The sequence below is a fragment of the Ochotona princeps genome, chromosome 10 (assembly GCF_030435755.1).
Source record: "Ochotona princeps isolate mOchPri1 chromosome 10, mOchPri1.hap1, whole genome shotgun sequence".
NCBI classification, from domain to species: Eukaryota; Metazoa; Chordata; class Mammalia; order Lagomorpha; family Ochotonidae; genus Ochotona; species Ochotona princeps.
Genome location: NC_080841.1, coordinates 14,935,410 through 14,959,661, shown reverse-complemented (window position 1 = coordinate 14,959,661; position 24,252 = coordinate 14,935,410). Strand labels below are relative to the sequence as shown.

General features: G+C 47.5%; 1 protein-coding gene across 1 annotated transcript; it reads right to left on the bottom strand.

Annotated features, from left to right (window-relative positions):
- Positions 1 to 6,927: 6,927 nt before the first annotated feature.
- On the bottom strand, positions 6,928 to 16,022 carry SNRPE (small nuclear ribonucleoprotein polypeptide E). The gene is made up of 5 exons (XM_004578737.3): positions 15,882 to 16,022; positions 15,723 to 15,749; positions 14,990 to 15,052; positions 14,320 to 14,398; positions 6,928 to 7,118 (listed from the first exon to the last, which is right to left on the bottom strand). The coding sequence occupies exons 1-5, from the start codon at positions 15,933 to 15,935 to the stop codon at positions 7,063 to 7,065; spliced, it is 279 nt and encodes a 92-aa protein (XP_004578794.1). The 5' UTR covers positions 15,936 to 16,022; the 3' UTR covers positions 6,928 to 7,062.
- Between the last annotated feature and the right edge of the window lie 8,230 nt (positions 16,023 to 24,252).

Below are 24,252 nucleotides of genomic sequence, written 5' to 3'. Positions count from 1 at the left end.
TAGTTGAGTCATCCCCAAGAATCAGGAAGAAAGCCAAGTACTGAACTCAGGAACTCAACATCTTAGAGATAAAGGCATCCTAACTGCTGGGCCAAACGTCCTCCAGCTCGCTGGAGGGCCCTTGCATGCTGCCTACAAGAGACTGACCTTTTTTTTTTTTTTTTTTTTTTTTTAAAGATTTATTCATTTTTTTATTACAGCCAGATATACACAGAGGAGGAGAGACAGAGAGGAAGATCTTCGATCCGATGTTTCACTCCCCAAGTGAGCCGCAACGGCCGGTGCGCGCCGATCCGAAGCCGGGAACCAGGAACCTCTTCCGGGTCTCCCACGCGGGTGCAGTGTCCCAATGCATTGGGCCGTCCCCGACTGCTTTCCCAGGCCACAAGCAGGGAGCTGGATGGGAAGTGGAGCTGCCGGGACTAGAACCGGCGCCCATATGGGATCCCGGGGCCTTCAAGGCGAGGACTTTAGCCGCTGGGCTACGCCACCGGACCCGAGACTGACCTTTTTTAAGATGCAATTCAGTACTTCACTTTCAGCAATGGACAAATGACCTGGAGAAAATTAAGAGACACCAAACTACACTGTAGAATGTATGGAATTAAAATAGACACACAAGCCATCCTATCCAACAACATCCTACCTCAGGCCAACAGAAACATTCTCCCAACATCACATACACATCACAAAATGGGTCTTGGCAGATTTAATAACAATATCCTATCAAGGATCTCATAGCACATGGTAAGAAACTAGAAATCAGTAAAAGAGGTTTCAGAAAATTCAGAACACACAGAAATCAAAAAGCATGCTTCTAAGTAACCAATAGAGCTATAAAAAAATGAAAGAGGGGCCGGACACGGTGGCCTAGTGGCTAAAGTCCTCGCCTTGAAAGCGCCGGGATTCCATATGGGTGCCGGTTCTAGTCCCAGCAGCTCCACTTCCCATCCAGCTCCCTGCTTGTGGCCTGGGAAGGCAGTTGAGGCCGGCCCAAAGCCTTGGGACCCTGTACCTGCGTGGGAGACCTGGAGGAGGAAGTTCCTGGCTCCTGGCTTTGGATTGGCACAGCACCGGCTGTTGCGCTTGCTTGCAGAGTGAATCATCGGATGGAAGATCTTCCTCTCTGTCTCTCCTCCTCTCTGTATATCTGACTTCGCAATAAAAATAAATAAATCTTTAAAAATGAAAGAGAAATGTAAAAATCTCCAGAAATAACAAGAAAATGGAAACACAACACCCTGCAATTTATGAAATACAGTTAAAGGAATTCCAAGCAGTCCCGTCTCATGCCTGTCTCCATAGCGTGGACGCACTTGGGCCAGATCATCACTGACCTTAGCCAGTATGTCCAGCTCCAACCTGACCACTACTTGCCCCGCGCTGCTCCAGACAGAGCTACAGCTGGAAGCATGGTCTCAGCCGGGTTTGGAGTGTGGCAGAAGCTGCTGGGACCCATCACGGTGGCCCTGCTGCAGCTCCTGCATCCCTAGGAAGTGACACAGGACACACCAGGAAAACCACAGCTCATCATGTTCCCTAAGTAGAAGAAGATCAAGTATTCCCTAAGGGAGCCACAGCCCAGATTAATCCACTGTTAGCTAACAGCAGGCCTATCATCTTGATCTGCTTTCAAAACATTCTCAAAGTAAATTATTTCGTAGTATTTCATCCCTGAACGTCTGTTATATGGGGAATGTGGACCTTTTCATACATAACTGCAACTCACAAGAGTGACACACAACTTGCTGGGATCGTCCAACACCTTCTCCCCAATGCATTTTCTGCAGCTGTTAAACCTGGGCTTTGTTAAAGAACCATGTATCATGGGACACATGTTGTGACACAGCCAGTTAAGCCTCTACCTGTGGTATTAGCATCCCATATAGGCACCTGTTCATCTCCTGGATGCTCTTTTCTGACCCAGTTCCCTGCTAATGTGCCTGTGAAAGCAATGGAGGATGACCCAAGTCCTTGGGCCTCTGCACCCACGTAGATCATGAGGAAGCTCCTTGATCCAGGCTTTGGATCAGCCCAGCCCTAGCCATTGTAGCAATCTGAGGAGTAAACCAGTGGATGAAGATCTGTCTTTTTACAATGTGCCTGGGAAAAGTAGCAAGGATGGTTCTAAGCTTTGGCGCTGCAGGCTCCTGGCTTTGGCCTCACTCAGCCCCAGCTGTTGCAGTTATTTGGGGAATGACCAGCAGACAAATCTCCTAACTCTGCCTTTCAAGCAGATAAATAAATAAGAAAAAAAAATTGTTAAAGTTACAAGCTTTATTTTCATTATATTTGAATAGCAGAAAGACCTGCATTCATTGTAAATCTTCCAAGCACTGGTTTACTCCTCAAATGGTTACAACAGTCAGGGCCAGGCCAGGACTAGGCTAGGAGCTGGGAACTCCACCCACGTTCCCCACATAGGTGGCAGGAACCCAAGTACTTGAGCCATCACCTGCTACACGAGAACAGGAATCAGCAGCAGTCTGAGTGGAGCCAGAACTTGCATGCCGGCCCTCAGAAACACGATGGGGTCTTCCTCTGCAGCTTCTACTGCTCCACTAAATCTCCTCCAGCAACACTTACAAAGAGAATCAGCATAAGCACGAGTTATCGATTTATCCCTGGGACACAAGGACAGTCTGACATACATGAATCAACAAACATGCTCCATTTCATTAATAGAAAATACCATCAAAAACTGCAGGCCGGTCATCCCCTTAGGAAGAGAGAAGACACTCAACAAAAAGACCCACATCCTGTCATAGAAAATAAACAAGCCGCAATGACTGAGGTACGAGAGGAGTCTGTGCTGCTGCACACTGCGAAGCACAGAGCTCCTCCCACCGTGCTGCCATAGCAGCAACAGTCTGTAAGCCGTGTGGCCAGACAAGGCTGCCGGCTCGCACCACTTCTCCTGCAGGTGCTGGCCAGCACAATCAGGCAAGAAAAGGAAAGAAAAAGCATCCAAATAGGAAAGAATGAAACTTCCCCTGTTGGCTGATGACATGTTCTTACATATAACAAAAACTCCAAAGGAACCATCAAAAAACTGCTCGTGCTAATAAATCACTTTCATACAGTTGCAGGATACAAAACCAACACCAAAACTAGTGTAGCATTTTTACACACTAACAACTCAGAGAAACAAAGAGAACAATTCTACTTAAAATGGCAAAAAAAATTTTTTTTGTTTATATGAAAGGCAATGTTAGGGCCCGGCACATTGACATAGTGGCTAAAGTCCTCGCCTTGAATGCACCAGAATCCCATATGGTCGCCGCTTCTAATCCCGGCGGCCCAGCTTCCCATCCAGCTCCCTGCTTGTGGCCTGGGAACGCAGTTGAGGACGGCCCAAAGCCTTGGGACCCTGTACTGGTAGGAAACCCTGAAGAAGCTCCTGGTTCCCAGCTTCAGACTGCGGCCATTTGGGAGTGAACCACTGCATAGATCTTCTCTCTCTCCTCTATGTAAATTTACCTTTCAAATAAAATAACAAATTGAAGAATAAACTGCTTAAAATAAAAATACCTGAGGAGGATCTATATTTGTATAATTGTTTCCTGTGACTACACTGAATTTGTTCTTTGTATCACATTAACATGTGAATTGATCAGAATTGTGTTGCAGTGATTGTCATGCATTTGCTGTGACCCTGAGAATCTAATGTATTAATAACTTTCATTAACAACACACAGACAGAGCCCAGGTGCACATGGAGGATATGGCAGTCTATCGGAACCTGCAGAGGACACCTGGTACCACAACAGAGGATAGCGGACAGAACAACTCAATCAACTACCCCAACCATTTGTTGGCAATGAAAATCTGGGCAAATGGAGACTCTAAGGTGGACTATGTCAATCAATGGATTCTGCAGTGATTTCATCGTGCTTGGAATGGTGAGATGGGCAGCAATTCAGAACTGCTGAATTATCAAAATCAACTGAGCAGGACCCTTGGAGCATGCCGCCATCAGGGACCTTGGATGGGTGGGAGGCTGGGTGGGGCTTCTCTCTTTATCTCCCCCTTTACCCAATATACAGAGAAAAAAAAAAAAGCAATAATGTGGAAACAACAGTCTTACCCACTTTCCTGTAGCCCTTGACCCTTTGTGCCCCAAGCAACTACATAAAGACTGTCAAAAATAAAGAAAAAAAAAAAAAAAGACATCAGCTGCATCTGTATTACAGCACCAGGGCTTGAGACCCAGCTGTGCTGATACTCAGGAAGGCGGCAGCGACAGGTCAGATACTTGGGGTCCCGTCACCCAAAGGGGAAACCGGGTTCCTTGTTCCCAGCTTTGGGCTGACCCAGTCTGTTATTGAGGGCACTGTGGTAGTGAACGTGCAAACCGCAGCTCATTCAGAGGAAGGGAATGCTGACGTATTTCACACTGACAAACCCCAAGGGCATCATGCTAAGATGTACCCAAGCCTCGCTCTCACACATAAGCATTTTACAATTCCATTTAAACCACAGAAAGCAACACCGTGCTTGTCAGAGTTGAATGCAGTGTTTAACAGGACAGAGTTTTAGTCTTACAAGACTGGTTGTACAACAGGAATATACTCAACTCTCCCAAGCTGCACTTAATGATTAGGATGATGTGAGACCCTGCACTCATTTGAGAGACCTGGAATAGGTTCTAGGTTCTGGCTTCGGATTGGCACAGCTCCAGCCACTGAGGTCACTTGGGGAGTGAATCAATGGAAGATCTTCCTCTGTCTCTCCTCCTCTCTGTAAATCTATCTTTTCAATAAAAATATATAAATAAATCCAGGACACACGGGTGCTGTCTGTAAGGCTTACCCAGGAACTTTCTGGTTCAAGTTAGACCAAGATCCCCTCCTTAATTCTGGAGCTGCTGACAAATGTGATCCAAGGTGTTCCACTGCCAAACAAAATCCTGGTACTCCTCAGCTTTGTTCTTTCGCCCTTCCTGCAGGAGGCCCAGGTCAGCTCTTACTTTTCTTTCAGAGCCCGGTTCTTTAGTCCTACCCTTTCTTCAAGAAAGTTAAAGTGTGGTGTGCAAGACCCCCTCAGAAACCAATAGCCATTCCACAGAAATAACTGTTCACACACCCAGGGCTGCCAGCAAGAAGAGCCTCCCAGCAGCACGTATTAGCACCTTACCAAGGCAGACAGCATCGCCTCCTCCAACACAAACCACGGTTACAAGAAAAGGATCGACGGATTATGGAAAACTGCAACTTGAAAAAACACCGCAGGCTCCAACAAAGCGGAAAGGCAAACAGAGATTCCTAAGCGCAGAGCTCATTTGTAAGAGTTCGCTGTACCGGGGCTCGGCAGCGTGGCCTAGTGGCTAAGGTCCTCGCCTTGATCCCATATGGCCACTGGTTGTAATCCCGGCAGCTCCACTTCCTCTCTATCTCTCCTCCTCTCAGTATATCTGACTTTGTAATAAAAATAAAATAAATCTTTAAAAAAAAAAAAAGAGTTCGCTGTACCTCACTTCTCACTACCATCGTTTGCTGTCAAAAATAGAAATTTCCATGTCTTGATCCATTCAGAGGCAAGCCCCGCAGGCAGGGCTCTGCCCAGAGAGGACAGCTGGGTTGGGAGGGGCACACAGGGAAATGGAAAAGGCAGCAGGCAGGCTTCCTTCGGGATGACTGCGCTCCGGCCAAGCAAGCTGCCGCTGCAAGGAGTCCTCCCACCAGCAGGGCTGAAGTGCTCACGGGCTGTGACGCCCTCTCCTGCTCACCATGATCTCTGCATGCTGTGGCTGCATCCAAGAATCTCAGACTCAAACATGTGCAGAGAACTGAAGCTGTCTTCACCAAAAAGGCCCAGGAACAGACAAGAGGACTCCAGCTGGACTGAAACGCTCCAGGCCGGACCCTGACACTCATCCACACAGGCTCTCTGTGCTGGAGTTTGCTTTACTCAGTTTAACGAAGTTTCCATCTCCCTTATACGCCAAGCAGAACAGCGGGAGCTGGAATTCCTGTCCTTCCTCACCCACCGACACCACCTTTCAAGATCCAAACAGCACACAGCATTAAAGCCATGCTTACCATTTTGTTTCACTATATTTATTCAACTTTGCATCTAACAGCAGATGTTTAATAACTATTAAGAGTCTCTAAAATATAGGTGGAAGGGAGGTCCGCCCACTTAATGAAACTCAATCACTATGGCAGAAGCAAATCCTCAACAATAAGAGGTGTATTTCTGCAAGACTATCAATTCCGCTGTGCTCTTTCTCGGATGCTGAGTGTCACCAAGACTCCTGCTGCTCCAGACACTTCACTCTTTGCCTATGTTCAAGTACTCCCGTTCCCAGGGGAGACAATTTGGTGTCATGGTAACGAAGCCACATGGGGACACCTGAATCCACAGCAGAGTGCCTGGCTTTAAGTCCTGGCTCTGCTCCCAATCCCAGCTTCCTGCTCCTACACGAGGCAGGACACGAAGGGCCCTGCCATCCACCACAGGGACTCCCATGGACTGTTTCCACACAGCCCAGCCTGGCTGTCGCGCAAACTGGGGGAGTAAACCAACAGCTACTTCTCAAATAAACATTTTTGTGGCAAGAGAGACATTAAAAAACAAACAAAAGAACGCAAAAAAAAAAAATCACCTTCTAATTAAACTGACAAAACTCACAGAGATCTCACCCTGACTCCATGGTATGGAGAACATACTGGGCCACTCCCAATCTTATGGTTAAGCTCTCCCATGTCTCGGCAGCAGCACCAGCATGAGGAACGCACCCATGAAGGCCGTAACCCTCGCCCTTCCCGTCTGCCACCCAATACCGGAAGCTTACCTGCCCAATCTCCCACTCAGCCTCAGGCTCCTACAAGTCCACACTCAGAGTAGCAAGCTGCGGCCCCCAGCAACTTAAAAGCAAACACCAACAGCAAACAGGAAACTTTCTCTGACCACAGGACAGAAAGAAACAGTGTAAAATTTTTAATAAAAATCAAAACATTATGAACAAGTGTTTCAGAATTATGTTCCCAACAAAAGGACACCTAATAAACAAAAACACAGCACTGCCCTCTCAATAATTTCTCACTTCATTCATCATTTCTAGTTGGAGACACTTTGTAGCAAAGTAATATTATCTCCTTTTAGCATGATCCGACCTGCAAAAAAACAAAAACAAAAACTGTTAGCAGCTCTACGCTCCTACCATCAATCATCAGGCAGCCACAGAGTTTGCATACACTTGTTTGACAAGACTCTGAAAACACTGCTTCCAGTCAAAGTGTTGTCCACACACTGAAAGGCCCTCTAGCTCCATTAGCATTGACGAACTTCCAACAACTGACGAGCAGTACCAATTCTACAGACTAACTCAACTGACTGGGTCTAACCTCACACTTACCAATATTGGATCGGTAAATGCTTAGAAATGAGTTGAAATGTCAAGTCTGGGAAATGTAGCATATTATAATCCCATTCTTTGAATTCCTGGCTTGTTTAAAAATACTTTTAAAAAAATCTATTTAAATTTTACCCAGTATTTTAAAAAGTATATTTATCATGACTGTAAAGGTCAGGATTGAGCGAGGCCAAAGTCAGGAGCCCAGAACTCCAACTAGCTCCGTGTGGTGGTAGGAACCCGGACTGGAAACACAGCTGCCAGGATTCAAACCAGTACTCTGATTTGGGATGCCAGCAATGTGAGTGGTGGTTTGACCCTTTGTACCACAAGCCTGGCCCTTCACCTAGTACCACCTAAACTTATTTGAGAAGACATTTTCCTTTCTGAGAAACATCTATAAACATCTCAGGACACTGGTAAACATTTTAGAACTGCTAATCAACCTTCAGTGATGAAAATGACTTTCCCAGGATTCTATATGAGCTATGAGTGTGTTGCACAGGACATCACCACCACGGGAATCTAACACTTGGCAAATTATTTATAAATAATATGACCTCAACAAGATTGGCTTGCCCATCCTGTCAGGACAAAAACCTTAAAAAAAAAAAAAAAAGTTTCCTTAAAAGAGCTTAAACAGGAACACATCTCAGGATCTACTTTCTATTTATTCAGTAGAGATTCAAGAGAATTCTCAAGGTCTGGCAGAGAAGCCTGAACTCCACTAATGAGGTATCAGTGAACTGTGAACCCAGCAATGAACAAAGACAAAATGCCAAGTTAATGTCATGGTCATGGCCTGTCAGCAGAAGTCACTTGTAGGTAAAACCATTACGTCACCAGGACTGTACTAACTGGGTTAAGAAACTGCATTCCGGACCCGGTGGTATGGCCTAGTGGCTAAAGTCCTCGCCTTGAAAGCCCCGGGATCCCATATGGGCGCTGGTTCTGATCCCGGCGGCTCCGCTTCCCATCCAGCTCCCTGCTTGTGGCCCGGGAAAGCAGTCGAGGACGGCCCAATGCATTGGGACCCTGCACCTGTGTGGGAGACCCGGAGGAGGTTCCAGGTTCCCGGCTTCAGATCGGCGCGCACCGGCCCGTTGCAGCTCACTTGGGGGGTGAAACATATCTAGTAACATGTCATTTAACTTCACGGCATTGTAAATTTCCTCTTTTCTTTCTATTGTTGATTTTGAAACATGACTTTTCATTTAAGGGGATGTACAGTAGCTGTGAAATGGAGATTAACATTCAGATGTGAGGATGTAGTGTGGTATGCATTTCTGCTTCCAGACAAAAATGGACTTACAATGAAACTATCTACTATATCTTGACAATAGGATTCTGGACTCTCTGCCACTGTCCAGGCCCGCAATGATGGACATATGACTGAGTGTGAAGAACTATATGTTAGTAATGATATAGAGGAACTGGTGGGGGAGGGAACTGGGGAGGGGATAAGGGAATATGGAACTGTATTATAAAATAATAATAATAATAATAAAATGTACAAAAAAAAAAAAAAGAAAGAAAAAAAAAAGAAACTGCATTCCGGGCCCGGCACCATGGCCTAGCAGCTAAAGTCCTCGCCTTGAAAGCCCCGGGATCCCATATGGGCACCGGTTCTAATCCCAACAGCTCCACTTCCCATCCAGTTCCTTGCTTGTGGCCTGGGAAAGCAGTCGAGGATGGCCCAATGCATTGGGACCCTGCACCCGCATGGGAGACCCTGCAGAGGTTCCTGGTTCCTGGCTTCAGATCGGCACAGCACTGGCCGTTGAGTTCACTTGGGGAGTGAATCATCCGAAGGAAGATCTTCCTCTCTGTCTCTCCTCTCTGTATATCTGACGTTGTAATAAAAATAAATAAATCTTAAAAAAAAAAAAAAGAAAAAGAAAAAGCATTCGTTGTTCAAATACTTCCGTGTTTCTATCACTTGTCAGGTTCTGAGTTAGGTCAACTGTGAGCCAGTAACAAAATAATGCCACTAATGAAGGCTTTACCAGACTCAGAGAACACACCATACCCTGCCCCAAGCAAAACCAAACTCAGCCCAGGTGCCTTAGAAGAAGTAATTTTCGTGCTTGCTTTGGCAGCACATATACTGAAGTTGGAATGAGGAAGCACTTTTCACCTGAGTCCTAAAGACACAGCAGAGCATACACAGCAAGTCATGGTGAGACAAGTGTGCAGATCCAAAGAACTGAGCACAGAGAAACATGGCAGACAATGGTGCAGGATACGCAGGAGGAGGGATCAGGCTGAGTCACACAGGACCTCGCAGAGTAAGCCAATCAGAAACACAGGTGAGAGGGAGACATCAAGAGAGCGTCCATCTACTGGTTCACTCCCCAAACGGCCTCAGCAGTAGGGGACAGGCCGGGATGAGCCTACGATTACGCCATCCAGGTACCCCACATGGGTGACAGGGATGAAATGCTTGGGCCACTGTCCACTACTTTCCCTAGTGCATCAGCAGAGAGCCAGCTGGGAAGTAGAGCAGCTGGGACTCAAACCGAGGCACTTCAAGCAATGCCAGTGTCCCAAGCAGCACCCACTGTGACGTGATGTCAGCCCCTAAGTTGGATGATAACATTGGTCTTCTCAAATGATCGAAGCCTGCAGAGCAACTAAGAATTGACTGTAAGAACTGAGTGGGAACAGGCCTGGCATGATGGCTCAGTGGATAAATCCTTGCCTTGCATACGCCGGGATCCCACATAGGCACCGGTTCTAATCCCAGCAGCTCCGCTTCCCATCCAGCTCCCTCCGTTTATGGCCTGGGAAAAGCAGTCAAGGACGGCCCAAAGCTTTGGGACCCTGCACCCACATGGGGACCCAGAGAGAGCTCCTGGCTCCACATCAGCTCAGTTCCAGCAGTTGTGGCCACTTGAGTGAACCAGCAGACAGAAGATCTTTCTCTGTCTCTCCTTCTCTCTATAAATCTGCCTTTCCAATAAAAGAAAAAGAACTGAGTAGGAAATGAGTTTAATTTCTGTAGGCTAACTGACAAACTTGACACTTTCATGTAGAAATTCTGAGTAGATTTAAGGGACTGCTCTGAAATGTGCTGGACATAGTTTGGGGAGTTAATGTACAGATGGTGATTCCAGCTGTCCCTGAGTGCTCAGGAAAACAATACCGTCGGGAGGGCCTGGAGCAACTCGGCCAGTCAGTGCCTGAATGTTGAAGAACATGTACAAGCCTCAATCAAGATAACCAGAGGGGCCAGTGCAGTGACCAGCATCACACGTGTGCCAGTCACGTCCTGGCTGGCTGCTCCACTTCTGATGCAGCTCCCCCCAACGGCCTGGGAAAGCAGTGAAAGATGGTTCAAGGACTTGGGACCCTGCACCCACAAAGGAGACCTGGAAGCAGCTTTGGGCACTTGGCTTCATCCTAACTCAGCTTTAGCCACTGTAAACATTTGGGGAGTGAACAAGTGAATGGAAGATCTCTCTCTCTCTAACTCTGCCTTTCAAATAGAGGAGGGAGAAAAAAATTTAAATAAAGAAATAAATCTTAATAAGAAAAAGCAAAGATAAAAATGGAAACCCTTGTATCATAGGGCAAAGACAGTTACAGAAAGGATCTCTCATCCACAGTGATTTAAAGAGGGTGAGGTTAGAATCGCTGCTATCAAAAAGACAAAAAAAGTAGCAAATGCTGCAAAAGAGGTGCAGAAAATAGAACTCAAAAATTCTGTGACAGCAGTGAGAGTGACAGACACAGGAAACAAGAGGTGTATTCCATCTGCTGGTTCCATTCCCCAACGGCCCCAGCAGCCAGCTCTGGATACCCTGGTTTCTCACAGGTGTGAGTGGCGTCCAAGCAGGCCTTCGGTTGTCTTCGTAAGCACACGGGAACAAAGCCAGATCGGAACGGAGTAGCTGGGATACAGAACCAGCATTCCAAAATGGGATTCCACTAAATAGGCAGCGCCTTGAACCACTATGCCACAGGGCCAGTCCCCAAGAAAACTCACACTGATGGTAGCCAGCACAGAAGAGAGAGTCCCCCAACAACTACACAGACATCTACCACCCCACACAGCCATCCCATTTTAAAGGGAATGAGACCAAGCTAGTTCCCCACAAATACTAATTGCGTGACCAGAAACATCTGTGTTTCTTCCCAGTCACCACAGCATGGAATTAAAGCAGATACTGAGGCTGGAGCTGTGGTGCAGCGAGTTTAGCTTGTCTGCTGTGGAGGCATCCCCAATGTGCCCCATTTTGAGTCCCACCCGCTCCACTTCCAACCCAACTCCCTGTCAACGTTCCAGGAAGTCAGCAGAGGATGGCCCAAGTTCTGGGGCACCTGCATCCATGTGGGAGACCCAGAAGCAGCTCCTGGCTTCAAACCACTGAGGCCGTCTGCAGAGTGAACCACTGAATGGAAGTCTCTCTATCTCTCCTTCTCTTTGTAACCCTATTTTTCAAATAAAAGTAAACAAAAGTCATTAAAAAAAAAGTAATTACTGGCACAGTAACCTAGTGGCTAAGGTCCTTGCCTTGCATGCACTGGGATACCATATGGGCACCAATTCTAATCCTGCCCACTCTACTTCCCGTCCAGCTCCCTGCTTGTGACCTGGGAAAGCAGTCGAGGACAGCCCAAAGCCTTGGGACCCTGCACCTGTGTGGGAGACCTGGAAGAAGCTCCTGGCTCCTGGCTTCAGATTGGCTCCACTCCGGCCATTGCTGTCACTTGGGGAATGATTCAGCAGATGAAAGATCTTTTCTCTCTCTCTCCTTCTCTCTGTAAATCTCACTTTCCAATAAAAAATATATGTATCTTCAAAAAAAAGAGTAGATGCTCGTTAATGAACGGCCAACGCAAATGTAACACATCCACAAAACAAGGGAATGACTGCTCAATTGCAGCAACATGGATGGAACTGGAGGGGAAAAGGTCACATAGAAAAACAAATACCCTATAATCGCTCTAACTTATGCAGAAGCCAAATTAAAGTCCACTTGGCACCTGGCACTGCAACGCAGCGCGTTAAGCTATGATCTACAGCAGCAGCACCTCATACAGGAACGGGGTCAAGCTCTGGTTCCTGCTAACGCACAGGGGCAAGCCCTTGGGCCCAATACCATGTGGTTAGCTCCAGAAGCAGCTCCTGCCTTTGGCCTGACCCAGCCCCAGTGGTTACGGCCATTCAAAGAATGAACCACCAGATGGAAAAATCTCTCTAACTCTGTCTTTCAAATAAAAACATTTTTTTAAAGTCCATCTGAATGTAGAACACCGATTACTAGCAGCTGGGAAGAGTAGAGTTAAGGGAGATAAACACAAGTGTTTCGAGCAACGACATAGTAGGAACGAGCGACTACACTTCACAACAGTCTATTACATGTCATGAAAATCTAGGAAGAAACGGCCCAGGGAAATGAGGAGGCAGGGCAGGTGTTTGGTTTAAGATGCCCACCTACTAAGGGGTAAAAAAAATCAAAACAAACAAAAACAAAACCCTGCCCAAACACAAAAGGATCTTCAGCTGCAATGGAGTGCCTGGATCTGTGGCTTTCGCTCCAGACACTTGCCAGCTTCCTGCCAACAGACCCTGCGAGACAGCAGTAACAGCTTAAGAAACTGGGTTCCTGTCCCCTACACGAGACCTAGCCGAGTCTCTGCTCCATCCTGGTGGTTGTAGGAATGTGGGGAGTGAACCCAGCAGATGACGGCACACTCACTGAAATGTTTTAAAAATGTCAGGGGGTGGCACTGTGGCACAGTGAGCTAGTTTAGCTGTGGCCCGGGAGGCCTGCATCCCGTATGGGCACTGCTTCTAGTCCGGCTACTCCAGTTTTGACCAACAGCTTCCTATGGATGTGCCTGGGAAAGCAGCACAAGATGGTCCAAATATCTGGGCACCTGCCACTCACGCAGGAGACTCAAATCGAATCTTGGGCCCCTGGCTTCAGCCTGGCCTTGTCCTTGGGTATTGTGGGCAACTGCAGAGTGAACTAGCAGACAGAAGATCTGTCTGCCTACCTTTTGAACAAATAACAATAAAGAAGTTTTAAGAAGAAATGGAAATGCCAGTTATCTCGACCTGACCAGCATATTCTGTATACCCATGCTGAAACTACACCGCATCGGGGCAGTAGCTGTGAAGCAAAACCTCCAACTACAACATCAGTAACCCATGTGGGCGCTAGCTCAAGTTCCAGTGCTCCACTTCCAATCAGGCTCCTGCTAATGTCCTGGGACAGCAGTGGACAGCCCAGGTGGTTGGTCTCCCGCTGGCCACGCTGGGAGGCTGGGATGGGGCTCCTCGCTGTTCCAGGCTTGTCCAGTCACAGCCATGTGGCCATCTTGGGAATCAATCAGGGGATCGAACATATTCTGATTCTTTCAGAACAAACTTTTATAAATGTATCCCATAAATGTATATTTGTTCCACTTTTTTAAAAAGCAGGTGGCCAATGGTTCCAAACACTTTATAGAGCAAAATGAAGACATTCTGACTTTCATATTTCAAAGCATATATTTTTCCTGATGGCAACTTTTATTTACTTATTTACTTCAGAGGCAGAAAAAGACAGAGCGCTCCTGTCTACTGTTCACTCTTCAAATGCCTGCAGCAGCAGGGCCTGGGACAGGCCAGAGCCAGCAGCTGGTAACTCAGGCTGCTGCCTCACAGATGCCGACCAGCAGGAAGCAGACCCCGCATCCAGGAATGCCAATGTGGGATGCACGTGACCCAACCAGTGGCCTAACTGCTCAGCCCAATGTTTGTCCTTCCCATCAGATTTAAGATCCCCAGAGCTATCTGGGTGAAGAAATGGGGAAATCACATGGTTAAATGAGAGGCAAGGGGTAGGGTGTCCTGCCCTCCTCACAACTTCTCCAGCGCACACGCACTTAAACACACACAGCTGAAGTTCTTTCAATCCTGCAGGCAAATACACAGTTCTAGAACTCCATAAAAATACCAAGAGTCTTACCCAGTTGTTTTCTTGACTTTGTTTTAGAATGAATCTCCTCTGCATCATCTAGTACGAGGTTCATGTATTCATCAAAGCCCTAAAATAAATCAGCTGACAGTCACTTTCAGGTGAAATCACAGCCCAGCCCAGCCATTGTATGCACGTGCAGAAATCCCAGGATGAGAAATCCCATTCCTCTTCCTGGAAAACAAGCCCAGAAAGTAGCCCAAACTCCTGCTTCCCTGTTTGGATGCAGGACTCATTAGACAGGGCAGCCGCGCCACTCTCCGGACCCTTTATAAGCCAAGACGTGAGGGGTGCACAGGGTCACCCCAGGCTGTCCATGCTCTTCCCAGCCACACTTCAGCTCTCCAGCTCGCTGCTCTCCTGGGAGGCGTCCTCAGCACCTCAGCTGGACTCAGGTGTCACCTAAACCAGGATGAATAGAGCACTCCACTAATTCCTACCTCTCTTCCGTTAACCCTCCAGCCCGGCAAAAGATTCCAGTATTACTTAAGTGATCATAAAGCTCTGTTTTCTTCCTGATTTAACCCTCATCAACGGGAACAATGAGAAAACCTCACTGTGGACCCTGAAAACCTTTGCCTGGCTTGGGCCTTGTGAACACTGCCGTGGCCGGTATTCCCCGGAAACCAGCCTCTTCCCCCAGGAACCACTGGGTACTCACAATGATGCAGCCCTCTATCCGCATGTTCACCTGCTCATACAGCCACACCTGAATCCGAGACCTCTGAAACGATCATGGAGAGAACGTTAACACCACCACCACACACAAGCCACTCACCACGCCCCAAAGCAGGGCTGCAGCTCCTCCGGCAGGAAAGCTACAGCGAACACCTAGGACGGTCCCCATGCCTGGTCAGGTCGACCCTGTGCTGAGGCACCCCAGGCCCTCATCTCCCTCCGCTCTTGAAACACACCAGAGGGAAAACGGGGGACGGCCGAAATCTCCCGTGATCAAGGGCATCTTTAGCAACCAGGCCCTGTTTCCAAACACGGCTTTCTCCAGGTTCTGCATTCCATGGCACACAGCGAATCAACGCTTTTCAACGTGGCCTCAAATCGCCTGCTGCTGACTTCCCTGCACTCACTTCCCGCCCACCACAAGCTTGGGGTTCGGAAAGCGACCTCTGAAGCTTCCCCACGGGGTATCCAACTCCCGGGCTTAGGACGTGGTCTACACTGGCAGGGTTCCCGAGCTTTGAAGCTTCCCCTCGGGGTACCCATCTCCCGGGCTCAGGACGTGGTCTACACTGGCGGGGTTCTCTTTCGCGTGTTTTCCCGGGATCCGGAGGCAGGAATCAGAGCCACGTGCAGGGCCCGGTCACCCCATCCTGCCTGCCGGACACCTCCTCCACTTCCCGGCGCCTAGGGGACGACGCCCAAAACGACTTACGTACATTTTGCAGGTATCTGAAGATGAGGTTCTGCAGCAGAGCGGTTAAGGAGCACACGGAGACACGCACGGCCCACCCGAGCCCGCCCAGCGCAGGGACGCCCACGTCCCCCCCCCCCGGCCCGCGCCCTCCGGCCTCGGGGCTTCGCCCGCGGTAGGATACGATGGGCTGCACCATCACCTTCTGCACTTTCTGGCCCTGGCCCCGGTACGCCATGACGGAATCTCACAAAGACCACACCGGACGCACTCGGCTCCCGCGCAAGCGACTTCCGGAACTCAGTGCCGGAAGCGGAAGTGCGAGATGGCCCCACGGCCGTGCCTGGGACGTGCTTCTCTAGCCAGCAAATGGCTTTTTCTCGGTGGTCCGGAGCCTCCGAGGAGGAGCGCGCGGGGGAACCGGGGCCGGTCCTGCGTCGCCACCTGGAGGTCGATCGGAAAAGGCGCCCAGGACTTCGGTCGCAAGCAGGTCTCTCGCTGTGGCTCTCGCCGCTCTGGCTCGCCGCTCTGGCTCGCGCTCTGGCTCTCGCTCTCTCTCGCTCTCTCTCTCTATATTTTTTAGCAGATCTATATTTTGAATGGCCTTTTCAGAGTCTGGGAAAGGTACAGGGGATGGCCAAAGCGCTTGGGTCTCCGCCATCCATTTGGAAATCAAGGATGGAGTTCACACTGCAAACTCCTTTAAATAAACATTAAGAAAATTGTTCTTATTTGGCATTTCCATTCCGTCTCACATGCTTAACTATTTGTATTTGCGTTTCCATGTTTATAGTCACAATTCCTGAATTTCTGTGAATTACTTATAACCAATTCTTTGATTAATGTAAATCATCGCACGTGCTATGTAATTCCCTTATTTTTGCAATGATTTTAAAAAAGGTATTAAAGACACAGAGAGATATCTTCCACCTACTGATTCACACCTAAAGTGGCTGCAGCAGGGGTAGACCAGGCAGAAGCCAAGGACTGCATCTGGGTCTCCCAGGTGGGAGCCAGCAGCCCAGGACTTGAACCATCATCCACTATGTCCCATGCACATTGGAAGGAGCCTGGATCCCACTGGAGCTGACCCTGATCTTGACATTCTGAGAGGGGAACTGGGTGTCACACCGGGCAGCATAAATCAGCCCATTAATTTATTTATTTTTTATTTTTAAAAAAAGATTTATTTTATTTTTAATACAAAGTCAGACAGAGAGGAGGAAAGACAGAGAGGAAGATCTAGGCTACTGTGCTGGGCCCTCCCAATAACCTACCTACCTTCCTTTCTTTCTTCCTTCCTTCCCTCCTTCCTTCCTTCCTTCCTTCCTTCCTTTCTTTCTTTCTTTCTTTCTTTCTTTCTTTCTTTCTTTCTTTCTTTCTTTCTTTCTTTCTTTCTTTCTTTCTTTCTTTCTTATTTCTTTCTTTCTTTCTTTCTTTCTTTTTGAATTTTATGGTACAATTCCATAGGGTCTGGGATGTCCCTATCCCCTACCCAAATTCCTACCCCCCCCCCAGCTGATTATCTCCATATTGTTAGTATAGTCCATCAGTTTGACATTGCTGGTACAGACAATGCCAGACAGTCTAGCATCCTGTTGTCAAGATACATCCAACAGTTCCATTGGGAGTCCATGTTTGATTTGGAAGTAGAGGTTCATACTGTATTGACCCAATAACATCTTAACTATTACACAAAAATCACACCCCTTCTTAAAAAAATATTATTGGACCTGGTGTGATAGTGTAGTGGTTAAGGTCCTCGCCCTGAGCATGCCCCGGGATCCCATATGGACGCCAGTTCAAATCCCAGCAGCTCCACTTACTATCCAGCTCCCTGCTTGTGGCCTGGGAAGCAGTCGAGGACAGCCCAAAGCCTTGGGACCCTGCACCCACATGAGAGGCCTGGAGGAAGTTCCTGGCTCCTGGCTTCGGATTGGCACAGCTCCAGCCGTTGCGGCCGCTTGAGGAGTAAACCATCAGACAGAAGATCTTCCTCTCTCTTTCCTCCTCTCTGTATATCTGTCTTTCCAATAAAAATAAATAGATCTTTAAAAAAATTACTGAGAGACAGAACAAGACAGAGGCAAAGGCCGACAGGGAGGGAGAAGTGCTGTAACAGCCAGAGCTGGGCCAGGCTGAAGCCAGCAGCCGGAGCTCCGCCCGGGTCTCTGCTGCCTGCCAGGCACATGAGCAGGAAGCTGGCACATGAGCAGGAAGCTGGCCCAGGAGCAGAGCAGCTTGGTCCCCGTGCCCACGCCAAGGTCCGGCTGTGGTCATCACACAGGCTTTGTGTTTTATGGAACTTAGTTCTAGTTCTGTCATCTCTGTTGTTCCTAAAATTGTGTCTTTACCTCAACTGTATGCTCTAGTTGATTTTAGAAGAGAATATTGACCAATTTAGCAACAAAAAATGGTAGTTTTAAATGGCAAAAAGCGACCATCATATATAAAGTGAAAAGAGAAAAAAAAAAGTTAGTACCATGTCAGATAAAATGGGTGATTTTACTAATAGGTGACCAGAATGCTGTTCTGATTCTCTACTGCTATGTAAGAAATATTTCCAGGTCTAACCCAAAAGTCATTTTGTCACAACTCAGGCTTTCGTAGGTCAAGCGTTAGAGCCCGCTCTAAGCTGGGCAGCATGTCCGCTCCTGGAGAGCTGAGGCCTTGGCCTGTCTCTGCATAGCAGGACAGTTTGGAGCCCGACCAAGGATTCTTGTCTCTGGCAGGGTGATATCTTTCTGATACAGAAGGGCTCAGCCTCTAGGATGCCATGGCCAGTCCCAGCATTGGTAGATGGGAGCTACGTTAAAGAGTCTGCAGTCATTTTAAACCTGACATGTTGGTACTGGATATAATTAATCCATTGGTAGCAAAGGGAACAGGCACTCTTATAAACACAAAGATGCCTGACTCCGTTGACTATAACATGAGAACTATACCAATATACATCCCTCCCCCCGCATTCCACTGGTAAAATAAACAATACACACTGGTGGTAAATCACTAAACTCCTCTATGTTTCTATCCCCAGATTACCTGGGATATATACTATAATCATTGTATCATTGTTTAAAATCCCGAAACAGGAAACAAAATTAGTTAAAATTATAGCAAACTCTCATGTAACACTTACCATGATTCAAGATTGAAGGTTTTTCTATTTTTTCTGTGTCTGAATTGCAATGGTTAAGATCGGTGGAAGACAACAGCAATGATATGCATGAGAGTCTCTCAGAGTAAGGCAGTGGAGCCAGCAGGGCGGATCTCAGATGAAGCACAGGCATGCCTAAGAATAGCGATTCTTCCTTTTTAAAAATTTATTTATTTGAAGGGATAGGGGAGGGAATTTTCCCTCACTGGTTCGTTCCTCCAGTAGTTGCAACAGCCAGGACTGGGCCAGGCTGAACCGGGCCCTGGAACGCCATGCAGGTCTTTTTCACGTGGGTGAGCCATCTTCCTTTGCTGTCCCAAGCAAAACAGCAGGAAGTTGGATGGGAAGTGGAGTAGCCAGGATATGGGACGCTGGTGCAGTAAGCAGTGCTAGCTTAACATCTGTGCCATAATGCAAGTACCACCCCCCATTTGTTTGTTTGAAAAGCAGAGTAAGTACAGGCTGGCTGGACTTTGTCGCAGCATTAGCTGGCAAGTGCTGGGACTGGATGCAAGGCCTGTCAAACTAGACTGCAGAATCACCTGGACAGTGTGGGATCTGGGACAGGCAGTGGGCCCAGTGGGGAAACTATGGGCACCTCGGATGGGCTTAAACTTCCATGAGAACCAGGGCTCGGGGAGGACCTGGCTGGACAGCTGGTGGCACCCACTGGCATGACTGTGGGCTGGATGGTGGGGTTGATTGGGTTGAGCTAGGCTTCAATACCCACTGGCATGTACAAGAGCTAAATGGGATGTGGGACAGTTTGGACTAGTCTATTGCACGTATTGGCAAGCACAGGATCAGGACTGGGGGAGGCGGGTCTGGTGGGAGTCGTTGGGCGTCGTTGTTGGGCCACACTTCCTGCTGGTGTATGTGAGGGAGGAATGTGTGGTGCACAGGGTTGGGTTGGTTGGGCAACATCTATTGGTTTATGTAAGAGATAGGGCTGGAGACAGCACTGGCCCAGCAATTGCAACTACTAGTGTATGCGTAGGCTGATGCGGGGGATGGACTGAGCCAGCCCACATCTTGGTAAACACACTTAAGTTAGGTCTGGGATCATTTCAGATAAAGTCTCTGGGATCCCCTCAACTGAACAGATGGACTCAGAACGCCAAGCATGGGGAGAATTGCAGGACTGGTGGACTGGCCATAGAGTGCATGTGTCAGAACTGGGCCTCCTCAGTGGAAAAGATGGAGCAGTGGATGACATGCCCAGATGCATATGAAGGTTACGGCAGTCTACTGGGGCCTGCAAAGGCATCTGGTACCATAGCAGAGGAGAGAGGGCAGAGCAAATTGGTTAACTACCCCAGCCAAACATTGACAGCAAATGTCTGAGTGAATGGAGGTGGATTATGTCAGCCAATGGACCTTGGATTTCCTCATCCTTGGATGAATGAGACTGACAGCATTTCAGAACTATCAAAACCACTTGGGCAGAACCCTCACAGCATACTCCACATCGGGGCCCTGGGATGACAGTCAGGTGGCTGTTCCCCTTCTCCAGGGTACGGAGGCAGTTGGGAGGCTGGGTGCAGCTTCTTCCTTTACTCCCTCGGCAACCCACCCCCACCCCACCCCCAGGAAGAAAAAAAATGAAAATTTGGAAGCAAAATAAATAAGAGATACATTGTAAATACATTGCAATGTTTGTTAGCAGTTTAAAAGTTACTTTGGGTAGGGTACACTGTGCTGATGAAGCCGCCCCTTAGGATGCCTGCAGCCCCTGTGGGCAGCTGTTTTTGAACCCATGCTTTGCTTCTGATTCTGGCTTCCTACTAAGTATGTCCTGGGAGACATCATGTGATAGTTGCAATAACTTGGGTTCCTGCCACCTACATGGGAGTTTTGGGCTCAATTTTCCAGCCTGGATGTTGCAACTGAGGAGGAAGTCAGCAGATGTGAGATTTCTCTTTGTATAAATAAAAGTAAATATTTAAATAGTTAGAGGTGGAGTTTAGCATAGGTTTAAGATTCTGCTCGGGACATCCCAGTTCCTTATCAGAGTGCCGGGGTTAGTCTCTGCTCTGCTTCCCATTCTAGCTTCCTGAATGCACACCCTAGGAGGCATCCGGTGATGGCTAAGGCACTTGGATCTCTCACCCACATGTGACTCAGGTTTAATTCAAGGCTCATGGCTTTGGCTTGGTCCAGCCCTGGCTATTGTAGGTACTGGGGGAGTGAACAGTAGATAGATGTCTCACTCAAATGGAAACAATCAGGAAAAAAAAAGTGTTATCATGCATTTCTTGATTCTGCCAAAAAGTACAGCTATACAGCAATCTATTAAAATTTTTTAGATTTATTTTTTGAAAGATGTATTTGTATTTTTTTGGAAAGCCAGCTTTACAAGAGGAGACAGAAAGACCTTCCATCCACTGCTTCACACCCTAAGTGGCTACAACACCAGAGCTGAGCCGATCCAAAGCCAGTAGCTTCTTCCAGGTCTCCCACATGGGTACAGGCTCCCAAGGCTTTGGGCCGTCCTCCACTGCTTTCCCAGGCAAAAGGCAGGGAGCTGGATGGGAAGTGGAGCAGCCAAGACAAGAACTGGAGCTCATGGGATGCTGGTGCTTGAAGGGAGGATTGGCCAACTGAGCTACTGCGCCAGGCCCTAAAGATTTATTTATTTAAAAGGTGACTTACTCAGAGACAAGGGAAAGGGGGAAGAGGATGAGGGGAGACAGAAAGGAAAAGAGGAAGAAAGAAAGAAAGAAAAGGGAAAGGCAGTGGGGAAGGAGAGAGAATCTTTCATCTGCTGGTTCACTACCCAAATGGCCCCAACAGCTAGGGCTGGGACACACTGAAGTCAGGAGCCTGGAACATCTTCCAGGTTTGCTGTGTGTGTTGTAGGAGCCAAGCATCCTCCACTACGCATCTTCCACTGCTGTTTCCAGGCCACTGGCAGGAAGCCTACTTGACAGAGCAGCTGTGACACTGAGGGATGCTGGTGGTGGCAGCTTGCATTGGCTATGCCACAAAGCTGTCCTCACAATCAAGTCGTTTTAAATGACAGAATTATCTGGGCAAACAGCCAAGGTTTACAGAACTTTAACACAGCCGTACTCTTAGAACTAGAATTACATACCAGTCTCACCTCTAGGTAGTTTCACATAGGTTAAGGTGAAAACTCGCTACATGATGGGAGACAGTGCCCACTGGGCGGCTGGAGTTAGGGTCCACGTCAGAACGGGGATGAACGCATCAACAGCAAAGCCATCTTCATGTTTCTTGCTATAACCAAATTGCAAGATTTGGCCCCCTTCTTGCAGTTAAAATGTAAAACCATTATATAAAAAATTTTTAAACCATTATCAAAACACATATGTTTTGTTTAGCTTTTTGTGAAACACTGAGTCAATTTGTTGGGGCTAATTTCATACCAATAGGGAAAATATTCTTTGGTAACTAATAAATACTGAAAAAAATCTTGCCCCTCTGCAGTTTCATGCTTAAAACTCATTTGCTGAATCTAAGATCACTTCTGGGGCTGGCATTGTGGTACAGAAAGTTAAGCTATCCACTGTGATGCTGGTATCCCACATAGAACGCTGTTCAGATCCTGGCTAACTGCCTCTGATCCAGCTCTCTGTTCACTTGCTTAGGAAGGGAGAAGATGATGCCACAACTACTTGGGCCCCTGCCACATCTATGGGAAACCCCAATGGCATTCGTGGTTCCAGGTTCCACACTGGCCCCACCCCAGTTCTTGTGGAATACACCAGTGGATACAAGATCTTGTTTCTCCCAACTTAATGGTGACATTCAAATAAATAATTAAAAAAGAAAATAAAAACTCTGTAAAAAAAATTGAAAAACACAGAATGGGAATTGCTGATTTAGTTGTGAAATGCCAACAATAGTTAGGCTCAACCAGGCAAAAGTGGGGGTAATTCCTCCAGGTCACCTACATGGGTGGTAGGAAGCTGGATTTTTTGTGTGGAGGAGTTGGGACTTGAACTGGCACTGTGGCATGGATGCAGAGATCTCAAGTGCAGCTTAACCTACTGTGCTACCATGTTGTCCCTAAGATCATGTTCGTATCCTTCATTTAAAAGGTTCATAATTCAGAAGTCGGAGTTAGACAGATCTTCTATCTGCTGGTTCACTCCTGCAATGGCCAGAGTTGGGTCAGTCTAAACCAGGAGCTAGGAGTCTCTTTTGGGTCTCCCATACACTTAGGTCATCCTCCACTGCTTTCCCGGGTGCATCAGCAGGGAGTTAGATGGGAAGTGGAGCAGCCAGGAGTTGAACCAGTGTCTTTAGCAGATGCCGGTGATGCATGTTCACCTGCTGCACCATGCCGCTGGTCCCGCTTCCCTTTAATCTATGGCAATATTTCAGCTACAATAATTAATGACTAAGTCTCAGTGTCACATGTAATATGCAAATAGCAGCCTTTAACTGAGCATGCTTCTGGCTAAGACTGGCAATACATTCTTGTGAAAGGTTGCTAAAACCAAATGATGTCACTCAGCAGCAGGCCAACAACAGTCTGACTGGGCTCTTGTCAATGTGGACCCAAGGCTACAGTGACACACAACACCAAGACTTTCCTACACCAGTTTTATTCAAAACACATAGGATCTGTAATGGCAAATAGTTCAAATAATGCATAACATGAATTGTTGACGAATACAAGGACTTTAAATATGAAACAAAATTATTTTTTTAATGTAAAGAGGTTATATACAAAAAAAAAAAAAAAGAAATGGAATCTATAAGCTGATTCCAAAATGAAATGAGCAAACAAGTGGTGGTGAAACCAGAACATTCCACCTCTGCTTTGGAGAAGGGCTATCATACAACATTCAGTAAGCTGAGGATGGACTGGCAGAGGTGTTTCTATACACAAGTTTCAAGTCACTTTTCCTTGTGCTGAATCATCCAGCTCTGCCCAAGACTGAATGGGCAGTCCCGTGGCTTTCTTCCTTTGCCAAATTTCCAACATGGCCATAGGAAGTTCAACTCTCGATGAGCCGCTTACAACAGCAGTTCCTTAGGAGCCAACACGACAGGTGGGTCAGATTTCCCTCTGAGAAACCAAACTGGCCACCTAGAGCAACATAGCAAAATGGACACGTCCTCTTCCTCCTCCTTCCAATTATATACAATATGTCTCCTTCCCGACTATTATTCTCATCACACATGTTCCTTCACAAGTCTAAACCTTGAGGTGAAATGAAGGAGACGAACAGCAAGGAAAGAAAATCCACTCCAGACACGAAGGAACTGGCAGGCATCCAATACACCCGCGGAGCGTCTCGTCATCCCTGCTGCAGCACAGCCCCGTGCACTGCCACGATCCACAAGTACGGGCAGCTTGGGGACGCTCACTGCTTTCTTTCTCTCAGCTGGTTAAAGGGCACCAAATAAATACTGGGCAAGAAGA